The 24,156-nt window shown below is 39.6% G+C and overlaps 1 protein-coding gene across 3 annotated transcripts in view; it reads right to left on the bottom strand.

Moving 5' to 3' along the window:
• Nucleotides 1-24,156, bottom strand: part of ptprub (protein tyrosine phosphatase receptor type Ub) — a 298,931-nt gene that overhangs the window by 209,160 nt on the left and 65,615 nt on the right. For all 3 annotated transcript variants that reach the window (XM_088326610.1, XM_088326611.1, XM_088326612.1), the window contains exon 2: nt 21,544-21,675. In XM_088326610.1, coding sequence (XP_088182736.1) covers nt 21,544-21,675 — 132 coding nt within the window. The remainder of the gene's footprint in view (nt 1-21,543; nt 21,676-24,156) is intronic.

Raw genomic sequence — 24,156 nt, 5'->3', positions numbered from 1 at the left:
CATCGTAATTATTCAAAATTCCATTTCATTCTTGACGGATAGCAAAGATAAAAATAATCATTGGAATGGAAAAAGACTGCAGCGAGTAATATTTCTAACATGCCAGGCTGTGTCGATCCGCATAAAGACAAGGTAATAAATGCGGGGAGAGCGACGCAGACCCCTTGAGATCAGATGTAATATATTACTTATTGTGGCTAATTCAAATGGCCATCAATCTTGACTTTGGCATTCTGCTGGCATCAGGCCTTTTGCAGTCATTATCATCACAATTTAATGCAAACGTCCCCACCCAGAAGCATGAGTACATTTCAATTACTGACAATGTGTTAGCTATGACATGAGTTATTATGCGAACAGACTGCGCCCAGAAATAAGCTTCACCGGAGGGGGCAAATGCCCGGTTCTCTTGTCTCAAGTGCCCACTCGCTGCTTGTCGATTCTTCAAGCAGATGCTGGCTCAAAAGGGTCCTACATTTTCCAATCAATGTTATTCCAGCAAAACGGAGATGAAATGAACGACACTCAGGAAGCCCTCCTGGCTTGCTCATCGCCATAGCAGCTCTTTGCGTCAAGAAAGAGAAGTCATTCGATCGCACAGTTGTGGATCAATAACTCTGCTCGCTATTCATCTCCGGTATACCAACATCTTATGATTTAATATAAAAAAGTCATTTTTTATTAATCACACGCAGAGCAAATGATACCTGGGTTCCAGACTAACTTTTGTTTTCATGACGCTCGGCAGCTAATAGACAACACAGTACAAACAAAGAAACAAGGATCCTCTTTTAGTCAAAGCTAATGTGTTGACACTGTATTATGTCTACTAATTGTCTACAATCGTTTAAAAAAAAAAAGACACATACTGTATTTACAGACGCTCCCCTACTTACAACTTACGTGAAACGGTAGATACAAAGATTTTTTAAGGGATGTCAAAAAATATCCGGACACTGCTGTAAGTTAGATTTTGTGTTATGTGCACCTTTATCCGAGTAGAGAACAGTGCAGTAGTGCTTCTTCCCACCGTTACCGGCGTGTGGCGCTGTGAGCGGTCACCCAGTAACCACCCAGAAGTAAAAAAATCCACTTCCACTTCCTACTTCGTATGTAAACATCTCTCCTTCACCTGCTCGTAATCCCACCGCTGCCAACAATGTAGCGTGTTGTCTTGTGTGGGTAATGCATTGCTCCTCGTTCATGAAAAAAATACTCAGAAACACTTATGGTCTCTTTGGAGAGCGACAACCGTCAGCACGATTTTTTTGTAAACACACCAAACTCTCTCCAAAACTCTCGCGCTCCCCTACACTTTCGCAACAACTCTCGCGACATTCGTCGCCCTACTGACATTATTTATGTGCACCTCACATTCTTACGCCTACACTATCTCCAAGAACTTTGACGTTTTTATTGTTTGATATCTCGTGCAACCATTCAATATGGTTGGTGTAAAGTTTAAAGAAGAGGCGATCCGTTTCTTTTGAAATAAAAGTGGAATAAGAAAGCTTGATGCGGTTGAGAAAACGGTGGAAACGCTTTTTTTCGTCTACTCTTCACCACGGAGGAGAACCTCTTGAAGCGCATCTTCCAAAAGCAAGTTACTTCACTTAGAGCATATTAATTTATGAAATGTTTATTTTTCAGTACAAAAGAATAAGTTACTTATACGACCCTTAAACATACTTATCTAAACATTAAACATACAAAATATAGCACTGAAGTAACTTACGAACGATCGTCCTGTATCTATCTTGTTTGTAAGTAGGGGAGCGTCTGTAATCGTGCATACAGTGTTGGACTTAAAGTTGTTTTAATGTTTTATGTTTTGTTTTTTTTATAGTTTATTCAACCAATAATCTTGTTTGGGTGTTTGTTGCATACTAGGTTTTACCGAATTATCACAAAATATGGTTGTACCAGGGTTGAGATCGAGGCTGCGGTGGTAAAAGCGGCTGACTCCAACCACTGGACCAAAAGTGATGTATATAACATTCGAAAATGTATTGGCTTTATCTCATTATCACCCTATTTTTAGTCATAGTACCAAAGATAAATAATAATGTTGTGCATTTTCACATGTTACAATCAATTCTATTATTCTATTCTAAAAAATGTTTCTTTCATTGTGACATGAGAAACGCCTAACAAAATTAAAAATTGTCTGTGACTAAAACAGGGACATGTTGAGAAAGAATTGACTGATTTTGTCATTTTACTTATACCACTTGTGGTCCAGTTGTTGGAATTTGGTGTTATCACCACCAAGACACGGGTTCAATTCCTGTAGCATCCAATTGTGAAGTTTAAGATGAGAAAAAGTGATACCTTTCTGGGTTTCTTTTACTGAAAGCTTTTTAATGTGGTTATCAAGCCCTCCTGATTTCACAAAAGCATGAACCAGAGAGAAACCGATGTAGTCAAGAAGCAATTTTTGAGTTCTAAATTCTCACTTGATTCTCTGACATAATTGTCTTTTAACTACAGTATTCGCTGTGAGAAATGTAAAAACAACTTTTAGGGATTTTATTACCGAAAGCTTTTTAATGCTTTCATCGAGCGCTCGTGATTTTACAAAAGCATGAACCTGGGGAAAAACAGAGCTCTGCTTTTGGAAGCAGATGAAAGTGCTTTTAATGCTCCCACATGACATTTTGTCCGCCATTTAACAATGTGAATTTGAATGTGAAAAATAGACAGCCAAGTAATCCCGCCATCGTCTTCACAAAAGCAGATTTCCTGACTTTTTTTAGACTGGCATTTGAAGCTAATGTTAGCAGTGATAATCTTGAAAAATAAAAACCATCGTTTTTTAACCAGATTTATTAAAGCAAGTCGACCTCCTGCACAAAAAGAAAGCACATAGCAAACGCTTTGAAGATGGTTGAAGAGGAATTCTCTAAAATCTCAAGTGATGTCACCGATGCAGTGGTGCGCTGACAGAGCCTGCAAGGCCTTCTCTGCTGGCCTAAAAGCTATTATTGTGGCCAGGGTCAGAAATCTGCCAGAATAAGATCTAGTAATATAAATAACAAGTGACAGTGAAATTGTTTGTTTAGGCAGTCGGATTTCAAGTTGGCGCCATCAAGGCCTTTTTGCAGGCGTAAGAAAATGTCAGCTAGGAAGCAGCAATGCAACAAAGTCTGTAATCTAAATCATATACATAACATTTCTTATTTTTACTCAGCAGTGAACTTTTAATTCATTTAAACTTTGAACTTTTTTATACGAAGCGACTATCTTGTCAAGTAATTTAGAACCTCTGTAAAATACACGACAAAATGTAAAATCATGCTGAGGTTTTGAGTTTTTCCATGTCTGCGTGCAGGATTCAGATCAGGGGATGTTGTAATTGTGTCCTGTGCAATCCTTTGAGACGTTTTGTGATTAAGGGCTATACAGATAAATGTAACTTGAGTTGACTTGATAAAAAAGATTTACTTTTCTGTGCAACAACAAATAAATTATGAACTACAAAAAATAAACTTTACATTTATTATGTAAAAAACAATATCCCTAAAAACAAGGGAAACACAAATTAAAATATACAGATGTACAAAGAAGATCAACTCCAAAACTATTTTAGCTTTTATTTATAATCAACTAATTTAAATTCAACAACATAGAATCACTAAAAAAAGCATGTGAATTGACCAAAAGACACCAGCGCTCGATTGGTGGGAAGCCGGCTCCTGTCGTTCACTTCCAAAAGCCGGTTCATAAAGTCGCTAAAGGCCTAAGTGTGAAATGCACGGCCTGCCACTGCATCAGCAAAGGTGGTTACGATTTTTTTTTTCTCACTACTATTGGTGTACAGCAATTAAGGATATGGTTTTAACTGGAAAGTGTTAGTCATCTGTTAGTCATCTGCTGCCAAGTGCTTCTGGCTGAATATCAAAGCAGGCCTGACTTTCGAGGGAAAAATATACTTGAGTTGAAAGAAGGCCACGTTGTAGACTCTTGGATAGATGTGATGCAATAAACTGAGTGAACAGGTAGACTATCAGCTAACAACAGACCCATCTACTTGTGCTGTCCTTGCGTCTGGAATAAAGGGCAGGAGCCAGGTGTCAATTTCAGATGAGATAACCCCTGTCAACAACGTGAACCGCAACAGGAAATAGCGCTGATCTGTGGCGTTGAACTCAAACATTCACATATTATGTCTGCCTTGAGATATCTACCTTTATCGGCACATGAATGGGGTATGCTTGTTTTGTTTTATTTTAAAAAAATGAACACTGGCATCACTCTTTTTTATGGTTAGGATTGCCTTGACGAACAGAAACAACAAAAAAATAATTAAAGATAGCTTTTTAATAGGTTCTTATCGTATAGTGAGAGCACGGCGGCACAGTTCTGATGTCATGAGATCGAATCTTCCCGTGTGGAGTTTGCATGTTCTGCCTGTGCTTGCATGGGTTTCCTCCCACATTCCAAAAGCATGCATGTCAGGTTAATTGGCCGGTCTAAATTGTCCCTAGGTGTGAATGAGCGAATGGGGTGTCTGTCTATGTGTGCTCTGCGACTGGCAGGCAACCAGTTCAGGGTGTCCCTTGCCCACTGCCCGAAGATAGCTGGGATGGACTCCAGCACCCCCACGACCCTACTGAGGATAAGCGGTGCAGATAATGGTTGGATGGATGGATGTATTGTGAGACTTGTAAAAATTAAATGAAGACATAAGTGAAAAAAGGGAAAAGACAGAAACAAAGAAAAAAAGGCATGTGGGAAATAAAGAATCAAACAATTAAACTGTACTTATGTCCCTATAGTAAAAACCTTCTTAAACATAGGTTTCTTCATAAAGCTGAAAAAAATCATCTGGGTCAGTGAAAACCTTGGCTCGTATAACTTTGCATGCATTACCAAAGAGAAATGTGCAGTTATGGGATTCATTTATAATGTATTTTATTTAATTTGGAAACTTACAATTATACATATTTTGGCTTAGGCTGGAATTTCACATCATGAACATACATGTTTAAGTAAATTGAGACAGTACGATTATTTCAATACTCTTCATCCTTTTTCTAACCTTTTATGACTGTATACTTATAAGATGTTTTATTGTGTAAAATAGAAGGCTTTCGCAATACCTTATTATTGCAGGAAGTAGAAAAAGACGTATAACAAGTTGATTGATGGTCAATAATTTAGATTTAGATTAGCTGTATTTGTGAAAAACTTGCGATCTTATAAACTCGACAGTAATGAGTTGTAAGTTATCATCCTGGTGAGCCTCTGGAGTTAATTCTTGTTTTTTTAAAGACCATTTATCTTTCAGCTTAATTGCAATCTCCACTAACTGGTCCTTACTTCTCACTCTGAAGGTATGATAACTACAAAAATCAAAACTAAACCTAAAATGAAGTTGATTTATTATTTTATGTAGCAAAAATTCGAATCCCTTTTCCTCTCATGCTGAATACCAATTATATTGGTGTCATCGATATCATAAGCAGCACAGAATTTAAATGTGAGTTTTTATTACATTAGTATCGCTCTACCAGCCTATGGTAACGTATCATTATGTGCAGTGTTTTCATCGAGAATATTTTGGCCGTTGTGACTCTCAGGCTTCTGAAAAGAATTTGTGCAAACTATCCAATATCTTTCCACATCTTCATCAAATATTCATGACTCTTGGCTAATTTGAGCCGGGCGGGGATTATGGGAAATACACGCCGGGCCCCGCAGCTCGTCTTTTGTAAAGAAATCTAAGTACAGAGAAAAGTATATTCAATGACGGTTGGATGATTAAAAAAAAGTCAGTAAAGAAGAAGTTTGGCCGGACCTGAACGTAATGATTGATATTTTAGGACTGACCGGCGGGAAATTCGGAAAAGCTTGCTTGTTTTGGAGTTGTCTGATCTTTGTTTGTTAAATCCACAAAACAATGTATTTTGAACAAGGTAACCGCTGTTGGCATGATCACTTGTTTAACCAGCCCCAAAGCCAATCAGTTTTTGAAAACGGTGACGTTTCTAAGCGGCCACTAGCAGATGCTCAGATGCCAAATCAGAATCTGATTGACTAAACCAGGGGTCAGAAAAACTTTTGACCCAATGAGCCAAAAAAGCAAAAATATTTAGATTTTCTTTTGGGGGAGAGACCAACAGCATAGATTTTGAGACAAAATACAATAAAACCGCAAAAACACCTCTCCAGACAAAAGCTCATTCTTCAGCGCATTTTATTTCACTGTGTGACGTGAAATGACACAATAAAATCGGTAAAATATAAATATGCCAGAGCCTGTTTCTCATATCAATACACCACTTAAAATTTTCCTCCCTTCCACAGTTACTTAAGAGTGTTGAGGCTCATTTCTGTCCTAGATAATATTTTCAAAACAAGGTGCAAGTAAAGTTGTATCGTAAAAATGTCATAAAATACTGGAATCGGGGATAAAAACATATTTACTGTCAGTGTCGGCGACACCGGACAATGAAGAGTGCATGCTTGCCGTGTATAGCTCCGCCCATTCCTACCACTTACCCAATCAAATTGCTTTACATTATTTGCTAAAACTTCCAGGTAAAAAGTTTGTTTTAGGTTATAAAACTTGTTCTGTAGCTTTTCATCATAAAGTTTTTCAACAATGAACATAAGATTGTTTAATGTGCTTCCTTATAAACAATTGTTTAGCAATTTACAGCCACAACAGGGTCTGTTGGTGTGACACCTTGACTTTAAACTGTAGTTCATTTAAGTCATATATGTATTAGACTCGACCCTCTCCAATCTTTATTGTTTCATCTTTGCTTGTGCAACTATTGGCTAAGCAGAAAATATGATGAAAGACTGCACAAGTAACTTTTTACCTCAAAACCATACTGTATGTAATCATGGGAAGAGCCATGTATGGCTCGTGAACAATAGGTTCCCGACACCTCGACTAAATCAACAGCTTTCCTGAAGACTGATGTAAGGGTACACGGGCTCCAGGACTTCTTGTAGGCCCTTTGGGTAACAACAACTACTGGCTAAAATCCCATCTCATCTCATCTCATCTCATTAGCTGCACCGCTTATCCTCAGTAGGGTCGCAGGGGTGCTGGAGCCCATCCAGGCAATCATCAGGCAGTGGGCTAGGGGACACCCTGAACTGGTTGCCAGCCAATCGCAGGGCACACAGGGACAGGCAACTCGCTCGCCCATTCACACCTAGGGACAATTTGGACCGGCCAATCCACCTGAAATGCGTGTCTTTGGAATGTGGGAGGAAACCGAAGTGCCCGGAGGAAACCCACGCAAGCACGGGGAGAACATACAAACTCCGCACAGGAAGTCCGGTAGCTGGATTTGAACCCACACAGGAGGTTCCCAAGACCTTAGAACTGTGCCGCACACGCGTTAACCACTGCGCCGCCGTGCTGCCCTTACTGGCTAAAATGTGATTGGTTAAATGCTTGAATATGAAAAACCACATGTGGCGCACAGGAAGAAGCAATGAAAGGAAGCTGACAGACAATTTGGAATTATCCATCAAGTAATGACGGTCAAAATACAATTAGCATCACATGACTAATATAGGGCGACATGGCAGATGAGTGGTTAGCGTGTCTGCGGCACAGTTCTGAGGTCATGGGTTCAAATCCAGCTACCATTTTTGTTTTATCCCCGTGCTTGTGTGCGCTTTCTTCCGGACAAAAAAAAACATGCAAGTCAGGTTATTTGGCTGGTCCAAATTGTCCCTAGGAGTGAACGAGTGAGTTGTCGGCCTCTGTGTGCCCTGCGACTGGCTGGCAAACAGTTTGGGTGTCCCCTGCCCACTGCCCGAAGACGGCTGGGATGGGCTCCAGCGCCTCTGCGACCCGACAGAGGATTAGCGGTGCAGATAATGGGTGGATGATTCATATATTTTTTAGGCCAGCAGAGAAGGCCTTTCAGGTCCCGATGGTTTGATTTAGAAAACAAAATACAGTTAGTAGTTATGGGTATTGTATGCTTCATTTTACATCAACAACCTTCTCACAAAAGTGTGATTTTTTTTTTGGTCTCATATTGTGATATTTTCAAAAGCTTTCGACAGTACATCCCCAGTTTTAATACAGACGCTGCCTTACATACAAACGGACAATCGTTCGTAAGTCACTTCAGTGCTATTTTTTGTTTAAGGTTTTAGTAAGTATGTTAAGGCTTGTATAGGTAACCTGCATTGTTTTGTACAAAAAAAATAAAAAAATACTAAAATATTATGCTCTATAAAGATAAATAAAGTTAAGAGTAACTTACCTTTGGAAGATAAGCTTCAAGAGGTCCTCCTCCGTGTTAGAGAGTGGCCGAAAAAAGCAATCCTACCATTTTCTCAACCGCATCAAGCTTTCTTATTCCACTGTCGATTCAAAAGAAACGGTTCGCCTCTTCTTTACACTTTACACCAACCATATTGAATGGATGGACGAGATATTAAACAACAAGAATTTCAAAGTTCTTAGCGCACTGGAGATACAGTATAGAAGGTTTACACACGAACTAGGAAGAGGAAGCGGATTTCTTCTTCGGGGTGGATGCTGGGTGACCTCTCACTGCGCCACACACCAGTAGCGACGGAGTGAATTCAACCGACTCATGAAATGTTTGATACTGCTTTGCTGGCACATTGTTCAGGAAATGTCTGCAGCAAGTGAAACAACTTAAAGAAAGCCAGATTGAGTTTAAACACCAGTGAAGCAAGACTCAAAACGGCACGATCGAAGAAAGAAAACGGAAAACCTAATTGTGCGATTCCATCCTTAAACAATAGAAACATTTTATTCACTAGATAAATAGTGCATGCAACAAAAGGATGAAAATACCCAAATCGATATCGATAAGGAGGCGGTTATAAAACCCAATGATTTGCCTTTTTAATTATGACTGACATAATTAACTGTGTCTCTAACAAGCTGTAACAAGCTTGATTCCTGTGGTAAGCCTGAGACTAAATTGCCGCCATTAAAGTTATTCAGCTGTAGCTGATTAAAGCTAATTCTGTGGGTTGGCAAAACAACAAACCAAAAATGTCAGCGTCATTAACATGAGTTCGATGTTCCGTTACCCGCGGCTTATCATTCGCTTGAAAATGTTGCAAGGACAACGACGCCATTAAGAATTTAATTTAGACCCTATAAAAAATGCTGTGTGGAAAACCCCACTTGAGGAAGCAAAAATTTGCATATTACAGAGAAGAAGTCATCAATCTATCGATAATAGGTTTGCAACTCGGATGAATTTATATCCAAGATTTTGGATAGGTATGACCATATTTTTGAAGCTCAGCCATTGTTGGGCAAATAAACTCAATTGGCTTCACACAATCAGTGCAAGCTAACAACGGAATAGGTGGAGCGGCGGATAGTTTTGACTGTTCCCTGGTAACAGAGGGTGACCATTTCCATGCTTTATTTATATACATTGATCCATCGTTTATCGCAGGGGTTAAGCTCCAAAATTAAAGTCTGTGGTAGAAACCTTTATTTTTTTGACAGTCACTAAACAATTTAATAGTATACAGCGAAACCAAAGAATAAACCCTTTTTACAGAGTTATGTATTTGTTTTCTTAAATAAACATACTGTATATTGTGTTTCCGTGATACAGTGGTTAGCACATTCGCCTAACATGCGAAAGGTCCCCGGTTCGAGAAAAGGACGCAGCGTCATCGTCAAAAATATGAAAGCCACAAGTGATGCATTGCATATTGTACGAAGTGTCACTCAAAATTTTAGAAACAAAATAAATGTCCCTAGTGATTTAGGATTTAGTATCAGTATTGTCACACGCTGCTGACCGTCAATGTCAAGATCTAGCTCATCACTGGTGAACGGGAAGGCACTATAAAGTGAAAAACAATGGCGACCAGACCATGAAGGTGCTGTATTTGAGTCAAATCAGGAGATTTCGCCTATTACTGGTAACCATGGAACCAGTAATATATGTTTCATGGAAAGCAGTAATAACTGTTTCATGCAGGAAAGCAAAATCCTACCGGAAAAAACAACCTGGGGAGGGATGAGCGACCACAGGAAGTGGTGCCCCTATGACCCTTGATCAAGAGATCCGCGAACATTGAACATAGTCGTACAGTATTTCAACTGGTTCATCGTCCTGGCAGCATTTTTTAAGATTGCAGTTACACTGGAACCCCCGATAAAAGGCTGTCCTTTTTAGTGTTAGTTAACAAATAACAAGAAACAACAACTTTCTTAAGCTACCAATGCCGAGCCTGTATATCACCAATCCCAGAGGCATTACGGCATGACCTAACGGATGACCTAGAACTACAACTCATGGGAAACCTCTTCATTCGGGACTGTTGTATTTTAATCATCGTGGAGACCTGGCTCAATCAGAGGATACACAATGCTAGCATGCAGCTAGCCAGTCCCTTTCTAAAATTGAAAGGAGAAGCCCTCCACATTTACTGTACTTTTGTGTCATTAAAATAAAGACCATTCTATTACTCAGATTTTCTTTTTTCTCGTTTCCATTGGTAGCAATAAACGGATTACTTTAGAATTAAATTCCGGACCATAGAGCGCACCTGATTATAAGCCGCACCCACCACATTTCGGGAGGAAAACCGATTTTGTACATACACAAGCCGGACCTGTACATTAGCCGCATGCGCCCACATTAAAAAAGGCAGTACAAACACAAATTTAACCCATACCCGACACAGTCTAAAACACACAGCCGGCTAATGAACGGAAAATGATACCGGTATTTAAAGTTTAATGCAGACCTTCAGAGTCCGGGTGCCCGTTGAAAGTAATCCAAGGAAAAAAGTGTATATTCCCAAAGGTAAGGGTTTGAAAAATATATATCCACTATTGTTGGCCGCGTCCACAAACACGTCTCACCTTTACTCCACTTCACGTCAGCCCGCGTTTGCCCCGCCCCTTCTTTCTCATTTGCTCGTGCAAAACATTTTAGAATAAGTTTCTAAAATAAATACATTACGAAAATATACAGTTGCAAATACATATTATACATGGTTACACATATTTACAAAGAAAGACGGTACACGAGAGAGTTTTTAAAGCTTTAATAATAACATTATAACTTTTATCCCAAACCGTGCCTGTGAAGGGTAGCAAAACGCTACTAGGAACAAGCTCGCAACGCAGTTGAGTATACTGTTAAAAAAAATCATATAGTTCATGCAGGAACCACGGCAAACGGTCCTCATCTTGCTCCTTATAACTGACGTCATCAAAGACTTCTTCCTTCAGTATGGGAAAGAGACTTTGTCATGTAGACGTCGTCCCACGCTCCCTTATTCGGAGACACGCTAGCAACACGCTCGCAAGTAAAGGTAACGTGCAGTAGTTCTGTTTCCTTCTATATTGGACTGCTCGTTTGCGTTTAGCTCGAAAGTTGCGTCATGTGCCTTTCTTTTTGCAATTTGCATGAAGAGGATATGTCTACGCTAATTTAATTTGTGCACAAACTAAAAAGTTGTGATCTTCCCCGGTCTAAATCATACCTTTTGTAGTCGAGCACCGCTGGCGGCCGCTAGAAAAATTACATAAATTGGCCGCATCACTGAATAAGCCGCAGGGTTGAAAATTCGGGAAAAAAGTAGCGGCTTATAGTCCGGAATTTACGGTATATATTTTAACAATCTTTCTGTGCATGGGAAACATTGCCATAGAAGAGTAACACTTAAAAATCTCCATCGAATGTGTACATTGTGAATGGAATGCAGCAAGCCAGAGGAGAAAGAGCAAAGGCCAACATTGTACTGTAATAGCGTATTAAACCACAGAGGATGGCTAGTCACTGGTCCGCTACGATAACAACGGATGTCTTTGGCGACACGGATAATTCTCAGGTCACTTTCAATACACACACGCAAACTCGGCTGGTATGTTGCTGATCTAAAATGTGTGGCTGGAGAGATTGAGAATGTGAGAAGGTAATGTTGTCCTCTGTAAGGATGGAGATAGAACTGTGCCACGGTGTGCCTTTTCCATAGTAAGGTTATGATATTGAGCTCTCAGGATGTATGTACGTTTCAGTCGACCAGGCCCCGACCCCAAGATAGTACTAAAGGCCATTTCAGTCCTGACCGTTTTCATTTTGTGCAGCAATTTACTTGCCATTAAAGAGTAGGCTACTTTGAAATCATCTTGGCTGTGGAGGCTCAAAGTGATGGGCTTCTGTGATCTTGATAGCATCCGTGAAAGTATCAAACTGCACCTACAGGGCCGGGGAGGAGATATCCGACAGTATTTCAAATGAATGGGAAGAATACAGCGTATGAATATTAAAACAGTAAATCCAACATGACTTTATAAAGTACAAAAGTTGAATTGCATGCAAACATTTACTGAGTGGTACAACCTTGCAAAGCTATACTGGAAACGTTTGTAAGTGGTAATTTTTATGTTTTTTTAGACTGATTATTTTGATTTAGTATAATAAATAATAATAAACTATAAACTACCTCCTTTCGAAACATTCTCTGTTTGCAGCTATTTCTTTCGCCTTTTCTGTAGGTTTTTTTTATGTTTTTACCATGTTTTCAATTTGTCTGCCGTACAAAATAATTTGGCACATTAAATTATTATCTGTCACGGTTGCCCATTAACCCCAATTGGCCCCGCCCCTTTGGCGCCAGTTGAGGTTCGTTAACTGATTGGCTTCCCTCCTATTTCAGCTCAGTGTTCTAACTCACCCTTTGTCAGTCCGTCAACGAACATTTGCACCCGCAAGACGTGTGTTTTGACTCTGTCCGGTATCCTGCGTGTGTATCCTGTCCTGTATCGATCCGGTCTATCTCGTCCTGTTTGATATCGGACTCCAGTCTCCAGTGTCTGGTATCAGACAATGTGTCCGGTATCGATCCTGTCCGTCCTGTCCGGTATCGACCCCGTCTGTCCGGTTTCTGCTTGTGTATCTGGTATCGATCTGTCCATCCCGTCCTGTCCGGTATCGACCCCATCGGTCCAGTATTGGCTCGTGTATCTGGTATCGATCCTGTCTGTCCCGTCCTGTCCGGTATCGACCCTGTCTGTCCGGTATCTGCTTGTGTATCTGGTATCGATCGTGTCGGCCTCTGGCTTCCTGTTGTTCCACACTGTACTTCTGCCTCACTTCTTCCGCCCAGCGATCACCAAATCTCTGGCATTTGTGTTAACGTGCATGACTGCCCCATTCCCGTAAAATAAAGCTTGAGTGAAAAAACGTTATGCATCTGGGTCCTCCTCCAGTTCTGGTTCTGACATTATCCGTTTTAATAATAAGTCCTATATAAACTACTGCATATTATTTTGTATTTTTTAAACATAGTTAAAATAATGAAAAAATGGGCAAATAACACTATCATATGTTTGCTCATTTTAATATCTTTTACTACAATGAGGAAAAGGATACTTAAAAGGAACACAGAACATCATGTTAAAATATCGCAAAACAAGAGAAATAATACTTAACTCAAAACGTAAACATACGCGTGTAAAAGCGTTGTCTCTTAGTGCTTTTTTGTCAATGCATGTACTGAATGTAATAATGTACAGTATAATTAAAAGAACCCGCATTTAGAAAACTACAACAAACTTCTATGTCCAATTTTCCAATAACTATATTTATTTAGTTCACAAAACATTTTCCTGATTAATGGATGTTAAAAATTATTTTAATTATGTGAGATTGGGGCAAATTCTTTTGTTTTGTTTTCTTGCAGCGAGGAACTGATTGTTTCTATATATAAGCATTTGTATGAAAACATGGATACCAGGAATCGATACATTTTGGTTAGGTCATTTTCTAATGTGGGGGTATAAAACAGATATCTCCATTTGGCTCCACAACTGATATCATTTTTCAGAAGTTAAGCAAGCAAAAGTATTTTATAGTCAAAAAAAGTGAAATAAACAATGTAATGTACGCTTAGAAAATTTCCACTCAAGGCAAAGAGAATTAAGTTACCTTCCTGCTTTCATTTAAATTGTAATTTGTATAGCGGAATCTAACGTGTCAAAAAGAGGCCTACTCAATTCCACAAATTTGTTCTCTTTAGTGAAAACGTAGCAGCTCGTCCGTACCAACAAACTGATGTCAGTCAAGGAAAATCGACCTCAGCAGACAATCGGCTGCGTGACATTTTCCTGACCTCAAAGTACATTTACTAAACTTGAAAGCGAAGTTAGGACTCCTTTCACTCCTCTGCCAACATGATGATACATATAGTCTACGAGAGACTGTTCTTGGCAAGGTCATCATCCTTCAGACTAACATATTAATTAAACCAAAGCAAGAACAGTACCTTATCAGGTAATCAGATATCAAGGATTTAATTCAAAACCATGACAGGTTTGATAATAATTGGCCATTCAAACTAAGACCTTGCCCCTTTCTATCTCCCCCCTTGTTCATGGGAACAGTAGTCTTTTAATTTCTCCTGGGAGTCACAAGTTGCTGCTGTCTTTGCTGTGTTTACTAATCTTCCCCTGACAAAAATCTTTCAGCCGCGCAAAGTAATACGGGTGGAATGTAAATAGCCTTATCTCATAAAGTCTGGTTATCCCTTGCCACCTAAGTTGTCCGCTGTGATACGTGGTTAAAAGTCAACATTGGAGGATTAAGTATGAAATAAGGAAAGGATAGGGAACAGACTTACTTCACCAGTGATAAGCAGGACAGTTGCACAACTAAAAATTAGTGGAAATGACAAAACATTTAGAGTGCATATTATGACTAATTATACTGTGCCCCATTTCCAACTAGATAGAGAGTTGATCATACTTAAAAGGACCCTCGAGCCCCGAATATGATGCTTGTGCTCTTGGTTGTCTTGCAAATTTTACAACCTGCTTAATTCAACGTGCAAACGTCGGCTTCATGGAAGGCCTTCAATAACTGTAAATGGCACGAAACGGAGTTTTAATTAAACCCAAAGGGAAAACTGTTAATTAGCCCATTGCCTGCTGTGAATGGAATGCTAGCTGCAGGCTAAATCACACTTCATTACTGATGACAAAAATGTAAAGTACTGTAGGTGTGGTTTACGATTTTTGGGTTAAGTTTGAAATTACATGCTTCGTAGGCGCACAATATATTTTCAGTCAATACATTGTATTGTTGTGTACCATTGCAAGGCGACAATGGGGATCGAACCGTTTAGGAATGGTAACAGCACTGATGCATAACCACCAAACTGCAAAGGACATAGATGGTTGTTCACAATTGCACAATTTTGAGTGCTGGAGTGCGCCGATTCCCATCCTCTAGACCAGGGGTGGCGAACACGTGGCTCTAGAGTCGCATGCGGCTCTCGGCCAATTAGAATGCGGCTCTTTGCCTCATCATATTTTCTATATACTGTGGCGCTTTGCCTTTTTCATGTTTAGTTTTTTTGTGTGTATTGAGGGCGGACACTTTCCTTGAAATCAACACAAGAACAATACTTGTAAGGAGAGGAGTGTGTTATGGGAAATAGTATGCTTTTAATTGAGTGTGATGGTGTGTGCCTGTCTGTCATGGCAGGTCAGAGCGTGGTGTGGCTCTTTGACTCTCACAGTTAAAAAAGTTGGCTCTTTGTGTCAAACTTGTTCGCCACCCCTGCTCTAGACTGCTAGGGATACCTTTTTAAGTGTCCTCTGCATCCGTAAGGGGTCTATTGGGTGGGATCTGCCGCACTCCACGCTATGATCTGGTTTTGATTCCAATTGCATTAAAAAGTTATACAAATGTATGACATTGCTATTTGTGATCTACAGTGGAACCTCAGTTATCGAACACCTTTCAGTTCGAACAAATCGGCGTCCGACCAAAAATTTCGAGAAATTCTTGCTTCGCTGTTCGGTCAGAAAAATCGGAGTCCGAACGCCGTTAATGCGTGAGTGCGTACGCTAGGGTGCGATGCTGAGCGGCGTACGGGTGTTTTAGCCCCTTATTATGCTTCCGAAGAAAGTCAGTGCAAGCAGCAAAGTTGCTACAGGTGAAAAAAGAAAAGTAGTGCGTACAACTATTGCATTTAAGAAAGAAATAATAGCCAAATATGAAGGAGGTGTGCGAGTGCCTTCTGCTGACCACCACAAAGGTAAGAAATCCTATTCATAAGATTACGATAACGCGAAAGTACGATTAGCCTGGGTTAGCTTTAAGTTTACGTTAAACATTGAGGGTGTTGGAATGGAGCCCAACATTGAGGGTGCTGGAACGGAGCCCCCTTTCCAATGAACCGCTCACCACTTGTTGTGGAGACCGGGTGCTAAATGACTTGTAAACGACCCGATTTTTTTATTTTTACACGTTCATGTTAGCGTAATCTTTCGTACGGAAGATTACGATAACGCGAACGTACGATTAGCCTGGGTTAGCTTTATGTTTACGTTAAACATTCAAGGTAAACATTCAGGGTGTTGAACGGATCAAAACGATTTACATTATTTCTAATGGGAAAAATGATTTGGGTGATCGAACAAATCGGTTTTGGAACAGGGTTCTGGAACAGATTACGGTCGAGAACCGAGATTCCACTGTATTCTGACTGATTAAATATGGCACTTTTTTGTTTTCTTTGTGTGCAACCCTAGACCTTAGAGTAGAATTAATTAATTAGTCCTGTCGGCTCTTATAGTCTTGGAGGGTGGAAAATACAGTATATATAAACACACTGTATACATCAGTATCCATCAGTAAATTATATATATATATATATATATATATATATATATATATATATATATATATATATATATATATATATATATATATATGTATATACAGTGCATCCGGAAAGTATTCACAGCGCTTCACTTTTTCCACATTATGTTATGTTACAGCCTCATTCCAAATTGTATTAATTTAATCTCTTATCTCAAAATTCTACACAAAATACTCCATTATGACAATGTGAAAAAGTTTTTTTTTTCCTTTTCTTGAATTAAAAATAGAAACCTAAGAAAATCACATTTACATAAGTATTCACAGCCTTTGCCATGAAGCTCAAAATTGAGCTCAGATGCATCTTTTTTCCACTGATCATCCTTGAGATCTTTCTACACCTTAATTGGAGTCCACCTGCAGTAAATTCAGTTGATTGGACATGATTTGGAAAGGCACACACCTGTCTATATGAGGTCCCACAGTTGAGTGTGTATGTCAGAGCACAAACACCAAGCCAAGCATGAAGTCAAAAGAACTGTCTGTAGACCTGCGAGACAGGATTGTCTTGAGACACAAATCTGGGGAAGAATACAGAAAAAATTCTGCTGCTTTGAAGGTCCCAATGAGCACAGTGGCCTCCATTATTCGTGAATGGAAGACATTTGGAACCACCAGGACTCTTCCTAGAGCTGGCCGCCCTTCTAAACTGAGCGATCGGGAAGGGCCTTAGTCAGGGAGGTGACCAAGAACCCTATGGTCTCTCTGTCAGAGCTCCAGCGTTCCTCTGTGGAGAGAGGAGAGCCTTCCAGAAGGACAACCATCTCTGCATCAATCCACCAATCAGGCCTGTATGGTAGAGTGGCCAGACGAAAGCCACTCCTTAGTAAAAGGAACATGGAAGCCTGTCTGGAATTTGCCAAAAAGCACCTGAATGACTCTCAGACCATGAGAAACAAAATTCTCTGGTCTGATGAGACAAAGATTGAACTCTTTGGTGTGAATGCCAGGCGCCATGTTTGGAGGAAACCAGGCACCGCTCATCACCAGGCCAATACCATCCCTACAGTAAAGCATGGTGGTGGCAGCATCATGATGTGGGGATGTTTTTCAGCAGTAGGAACTGGCAGACTAGTCAGGATAGAAGGGAAAATGAATGCAGCAATATATAGAGATATCCTGGATGAAAACCTGCTCCAGAGCGCTCTTGACCTCAGGCTGGGGCGAAGGTTCATTTTTCAGCAGGACAACGACCAAAGCACACAGCCAAGATCTCTAAAGATTGGCTTCAGAACCACTCCGTGAATGTCCTGGAGTGGCCCAGCCAGAGTCCAGAATTCAATCCGATCGAACATCTCTGGAGAGATCTGAAAATGGCTGTGCACAAACATCTCCCATCCAACCTGGTTGAGCTTGAGACTTATTGCAAAGAAGAATGGGCAAAACTGCCTAAAGATAGGTGTGCTAAACTTGTGGGATCATATTCAAAAAGACTTGAGGCTGTATTTGCTGCCAAAGGTGGATCAACAAAGTATTAAGCAAAGGCTGTGAATACTTATGTAAATGTGATTTCTTAGTTTTCTATTTTTAATAAATTCAAAAAAAGGAAAAAAAAACTTTTTCACATTGTCATAGTGGAGTATTTTGTGTACATAACAAAATGTGGAAAAAGTGAAGCGCTGTGAATACTTTCCGGATGCACTGTATATATATCTCATCTCAGCTGCACCGCTTATCTTCAGTAGGGTTGCGGGGGTGCTGGAGCCCGTCCCAGCAATCATCGGGCATTGGGCAGGGGACACCCTGAACTGGTTGCCAGCCAGTTGCAGGGCACACGGGGACAGACAACTCACTCGCTCATTCACACCTAGGGACAATTCGGACCGGCCAATTCAACTGAAATGCATAGGGTTTTTTTTTTGGAATGTGGGAGGAAACCGGAGTGCCCGGAGGAAACCCACGCAAGCACAGGGAGAACATACAAACTCCGCACAGTAAGCTGGATTTGAACCCACGCAGGAGGTTCCCACGACCTCAGAACTGTGTCGCACACGCGCTAACCACTGCGCCGCCATGTATATATATATATATATATATATATATATATATATATATATATATATATATATATATATATATATATTTATTATATATTAGTAACTAACTTGGCTTATCTAGTCACTTTAAACTCAACGAAATAAATGTCTCTCATGTTAAAAATATGAGAGCAAAGCTTTTTTTCTTCCCCTTCACAGTTAGGAAAAAATGGAAAATTCAAATTTCCATCTGTTCTACACACCAAAAACGAATAGACTGGGTGATATGGCAGAGGGAAGTTGATCCCTTCAACAAACTGCAGCAAGCTTACTACCACATCTGATATTTCTGTTGGGAAGCTAAAACAACATGCTCCTCTATGTTAGTACCCAGTAGGAATTTGTCAACGCAAGGATGGTAGAGCGCCTTATAAACTATGCATGCCATTTCCCTCTGGCAACCAACAGCAGAGAAGATGATGGCAGGAAAATATTGCCTTCCATTAGTCTTGAGGCTGGTTAACATAAAAGTTGTACTTGAGCTTAGCAGGAAACACACAAAGGTGGGGTGACTGCTTCATTAAGGCTTGCCCGTAATATAAACTGGACAACAATATTGGAAAAGCAAAGCATTCCCTGAAACACTGGCTGCAGTGTAACAAATCCAAATCCATTTTCCTTTTAAATTCTATGTACCTTGATGAAATAAAGCTTGGAAAAAATGGATTTATAGCACATGTTTCACACTCATCACCCACAGGCCAAATATGGTTCGCTACATCATTCTGTGTGGCCCACGAGAGCTTAAAATGTTTGAGAGTCTAAAAATAAACAATGTTTGAACCAAAAACTACATGTCCCACAATGCCTGTTGTTGATTTATTTCTCATACTGTACCATTCGATTACATTTTGTTATATTCATAAATTACTTCAGTCCCTTTGAATACAGCTAATACACCAATGTGGCTGTCGGTAAAAATGAGTGACACCCCTGATTTATAGTAAAAAACATGAACTCATTTTACACTTATATAGCAGGAATGATAAATTAAATAACCATTAATTAACATTATGCAATTTTTCCGTGTCAAGAAAAAAATTAAATATGATCAACAGCCTGTCATCATACCAGGATAACAATCTAGAAATGTACTATTCAGTATTCCTATCTTTTATTAAAAACAGAAAAAAAAATTAATTGTCAACACAGTCCAGGGTCATCAGTAGCTAAAATGGATTATTACTGCTGTAAATTATATGCCTTTGTGTTTCAAAGAGCATTCATTACATAAATATTAAATGGAAGTTATTAGTGCAACATGCCACTGTTTTCTAATCTAGTTAATGACGGAACAATTTTAAGTTGTTAGACTAGACTAATTTTCTCTGAGAAACTGAGATTTTCTGCCAACTTAAAAACATAATTAAGATGTCCCTAATTACTTCTACCAAGCCTAAAGCCACATTGTGAGCTTGCGGGAAAACAGAACTGACAATATGTTTCCACCACCAACATAATTTATCGCAGTTTTGCTTTTATTTTGGTGATCAGCATACTTACGGTCAATTAATGCCTGGGTAAAAGGGAGAGAATAATGAGCAGTTATAAAAATGAGTCAGAAAACTGAGAAAACCCTGCATGAAAAGCTGCAATTTAATTGAGGTTACGCACTAAGCTTGGTGGCAGTTGTACTTATTATTAGTCCAATTGTAATTGGTTAAACGTAAGCACAACTAAATCCCCAGTTTTAAGTTTTTGTATAATCCAGGGGGCAAAACCTCAAACCTTTGCCTGTGAGGGCCACAATTACTATTCCTTTCTCTAATGAGGGGCCAGGGTCAGTTTGTAACAGAAAAAGTGTGACAATTGTGAATACATATTTATATATATACATATTTTTATATATATGTATATATATATATATATATATATATATATATATATATATATATATATATATATATATATATATATATATATATATATTAGTTCCAGAAAGACAGAAATAACCCTTATCTGTTCTTCATAGAGACACGCAAGAAAATAAATGAAAACACTACGAATGAAATAAAAGATAAACTCTATCTGAATTCTTCACAGAACAAAAGTCAGAAAATAAATTAAAATAATACTTATGAAATGAAAAATAACCAAATAACACTTTGTGGGTTGTTCAGAAAAACCAAATCCATGGAACATAAACTTCCTGTTGTGCCGTACACAAAAAGTCAAATTATAGTTGTCAGAGCACTGAACCACCAATGGTATAGATATCTTTTGAAAAGGCAGTATATTTAATGTCGTTATCACACTATTTTTAGTGACGTACCAGAGAATAGATTTGTTGTGCGTTTCACATGTTACAATGATAATAAATTCGATTCTATTCTTCTAATATATTATAAACATTGTAATACAGTGACTTTGGATGGTGTGATAATGAAATAAAAGCCAATGCCTTTTCATATATTATCTATATTACTGGTAGGCCAGTGATAAGAGATGGTGCTCTCACAGCCACGATTCGAGTTTGACTCCTGTTACATCCAGAAACGCGTACACAGACTTTTGAGTTCTTTTTAGGTTTAGGATAGAAAATTCAAAATTCTCTCTAGTATTGTACAAGGGCCGGACCAAATGTGAAGGTGGGCTGTATCTGGCCTGTGGGCCGCAGTTTGTGGGCCACTCGTATAATCCAAAATTGATCTCACGTATGCTTACTTACACTTTGGAAACATGAAAGATTTTAAATGACTTGCTCATTTAATACTGTTCATCACAGGAACAAACAGGGGAAAATATGTCCAAGACTCTCACACACACTTGCTATTTAACTGGCGATGCATAAACTTTTTATTTTTCAAGACAATAAAAACAAGTAATTTCTGATGATCACTTACCGTGCAAGAGGTCTGATCCAGCATAAGGAGAATTTTGGCTCCGGAACAACTGCCAATCAAAGTCATCGTCTTCGGTCTGTGTAAAATCACACAGACTGGGATCTGAATCCTCTTCAAATGTGCAGCCCGCAGCTGAAAGAAGAAGGAATTTCATAAAAGGCATGACACTACATCAGATAATAAACAATTTAAAGGTTATATTTGTTTTGACTTTCAAACAAGGGATTATTTTTGAAGCAGTACCAAGCACCAAACAGGACACTGCTGCCCCATGGATTACCTGATAGCGATTAGTATTCCCAATGTTAAGTTCCATGCACTATTAATCACATAAACATGATTTTAAGCCTGCACCCAAACAGACAGGACATTGTCGCAATCATCGATACTCACAGCCAATTGAACAGATTCTGTCACACCAACACGCTGGTATTGCACAGCTTCACCGCCACCAACCCACTGTTACTTAAAATTTCAATCAAAATTGTTCCCCCCAGTAACAGTATAACACTCTGCTACCTGTCAATGCAGAAGTGTAGCTCATCTCTGAAGAGAGGGAGGGCGCTTTGCACAGAAAAACAACGGCGACTAAATGATGGAGATGTTGTATCCGAGTCAGACAAAGAGGCTTTTCCTGCAACTGGTAACCATACAAACCAGTACAATCTGTTTCATTCGGCGTCCAAACTCCTACCTCAAAAAAATGACCTGGAGAGGGATGGGTGCCACCAGGCCTTACTTGCCCAAGACACACCACGAGAGTTGGTGCCCCCAACATGCTCGCGGTTAAAGGATCCATGCACCATAAATATAAGAAGACACTCAGGATAAGGTGAGAAGATAGCAATTGATTTTTAACTTGCAAGAATCAGACTTAAAAAGGTGTGAAAATCAACGAACAGCCATATGATTGGCCGATAGCGACAATGTTGCAATCGTCAAAACAATGAACAACAATGAATCCAAATAAGGATCATCCTATGAAATCTCCTTTGCTCTTGTATAATAGTAAGAAACTTATCACGATAAATCTATCTTATTTATTTCCAAATTGAAAGCAATGACGACACAGCCTTTTTAGACACATTCCTATTGGTAATTAAGGTTTTCATCTAATTGCATTTGAGACGACAAATTCAGCTATGACAGGTTCAAGACCTTTCGTAATGATTAAGTTGCAGTCGCAAGGTTTTAATGTGCTTCATTCAGGGATTAAAGTTATTTTTTTCAAGGTATCTAGAGTTATTTTCATGTACACTCCTCCAGTAAATATTTATTTATTTATTTTTGAGGGACACTCTGGTCTTTGCGGCATCCCCTGTGGTGCTATATTGCGTCCAATTATTGTTAAGGGCCCGGTCACACAGCCGTTTGCGTCTATATCGCGGGTAAAATTTTGCGTTTTTTTTTTGCCCGTGGTTGCCCGCGATGGAAAGTGCGCAAAATTGGCCAACCCGCTGTTCATCGGTGGTATGCCCGCAAAACAGATGCCGGCGACTGTTCCGCTTCCTCATCGCGTCATTTCCGCGTCATTTTGTCGTGTGGACCACGGGTATAAAAGCTCCCGAGCCGGTGTTGTGCCCAAATCCGACTCCTACTTTTTCGCGCGGCCAACCGCGTGTGAATTTCCGACCGCGAGTAAAGCACTGCTGTATCTCGTTTGTATGGCGACCTCAAAGCGTCCAATAGCGTACGCCTCACAGGCAGAAATTTCTGGCAGTGATTCAGCCGCAAACGGCTGTGTGACCGGGCCCTAACTCTTCATCATATCAAACACGTTTTTGATACTATTTCGATCCCACTACAGATGAGTACTCTTCAAAAAAGATATTCCAAAGGCATTTTATAAGTCCCAAGTGGACCCACAAAGAAGCGTGTTATCCTAAAAGAACAGGAAATCATAGATCATCTGTTGAATTGAAGAGGTGTTGTAGGAGCAAGAAAAATAGAGTCTCAGGAGGCTGCATCTGTGACTTAATAATAACCAGCAAAAAAAAAGCCGATACCGATATCTGTCAAATTCCCAAATATCGGTGCCGATAATCGGGCCGCCCGGTAATCAGGCTGCCCAATAATCGGGTCGACCTCTATTACGAAGTATGCTTAAAAGTTAGATTTAGAAGTACCTTTGTCTTCAACGGGGCAGAGAGGATTAATGTTTGTGCACGTCCACAGGAACACAATCGCCATGGTGACCAAAATCATGTGATCCTGTCACCGTAAATATCGGGTGCAGAAAATGTCTTGCAAAGTTCATGCGTCGTTCATTGTAATGAAATGTTATTGTGCAAGCAAAGTGCCCTTGTGTTTATGGAAAGCATCGGTTGGATGTTGGAGGTGACACAAATACCAAAAAGCATCCAAGTGAAAGTTTTGCTTGAGATGCATCCGTTTTTGTCAGAAGTTCTTGGAAATTAGTATTTGTAAGAAACTTAGCAATGTTCACCTATTGTCTACTAAAGGGATGGTAAAATCTAGAAACATATGTTTTTTCTCATTCAAGAAAAGGGCTGAAGCTAGGAACTTAATTTTCTGTAGGCCTTCGAAAATTGGCTGGCATTGGCTCTTCTCATTAGAGAGAAACGTCTGGTATTGATCAAGTCGAATGAAGTA

The sequence above is a fragment of the Urocampus carinirostris genome, chromosome 2 (assembly GCF_059441175.1).
Source record: "Urocampus carinirostris isolate Australia breed hairy pipefish chromosome 2, RoL_Ucar_1.0, whole genome shotgun sequence".
NCBI classification, from domain to species: Eukaryota; Metazoa; Chordata; class Actinopteri; order Syngnathiformes; family Syngnathidae; genus Urocampus; species Urocampus carinirostris.
The sequence above is the reverse complement of the archived record's forward strand: the minus strand, read 5'-3'. Positions and strand labels throughout refer to the sequence as shown.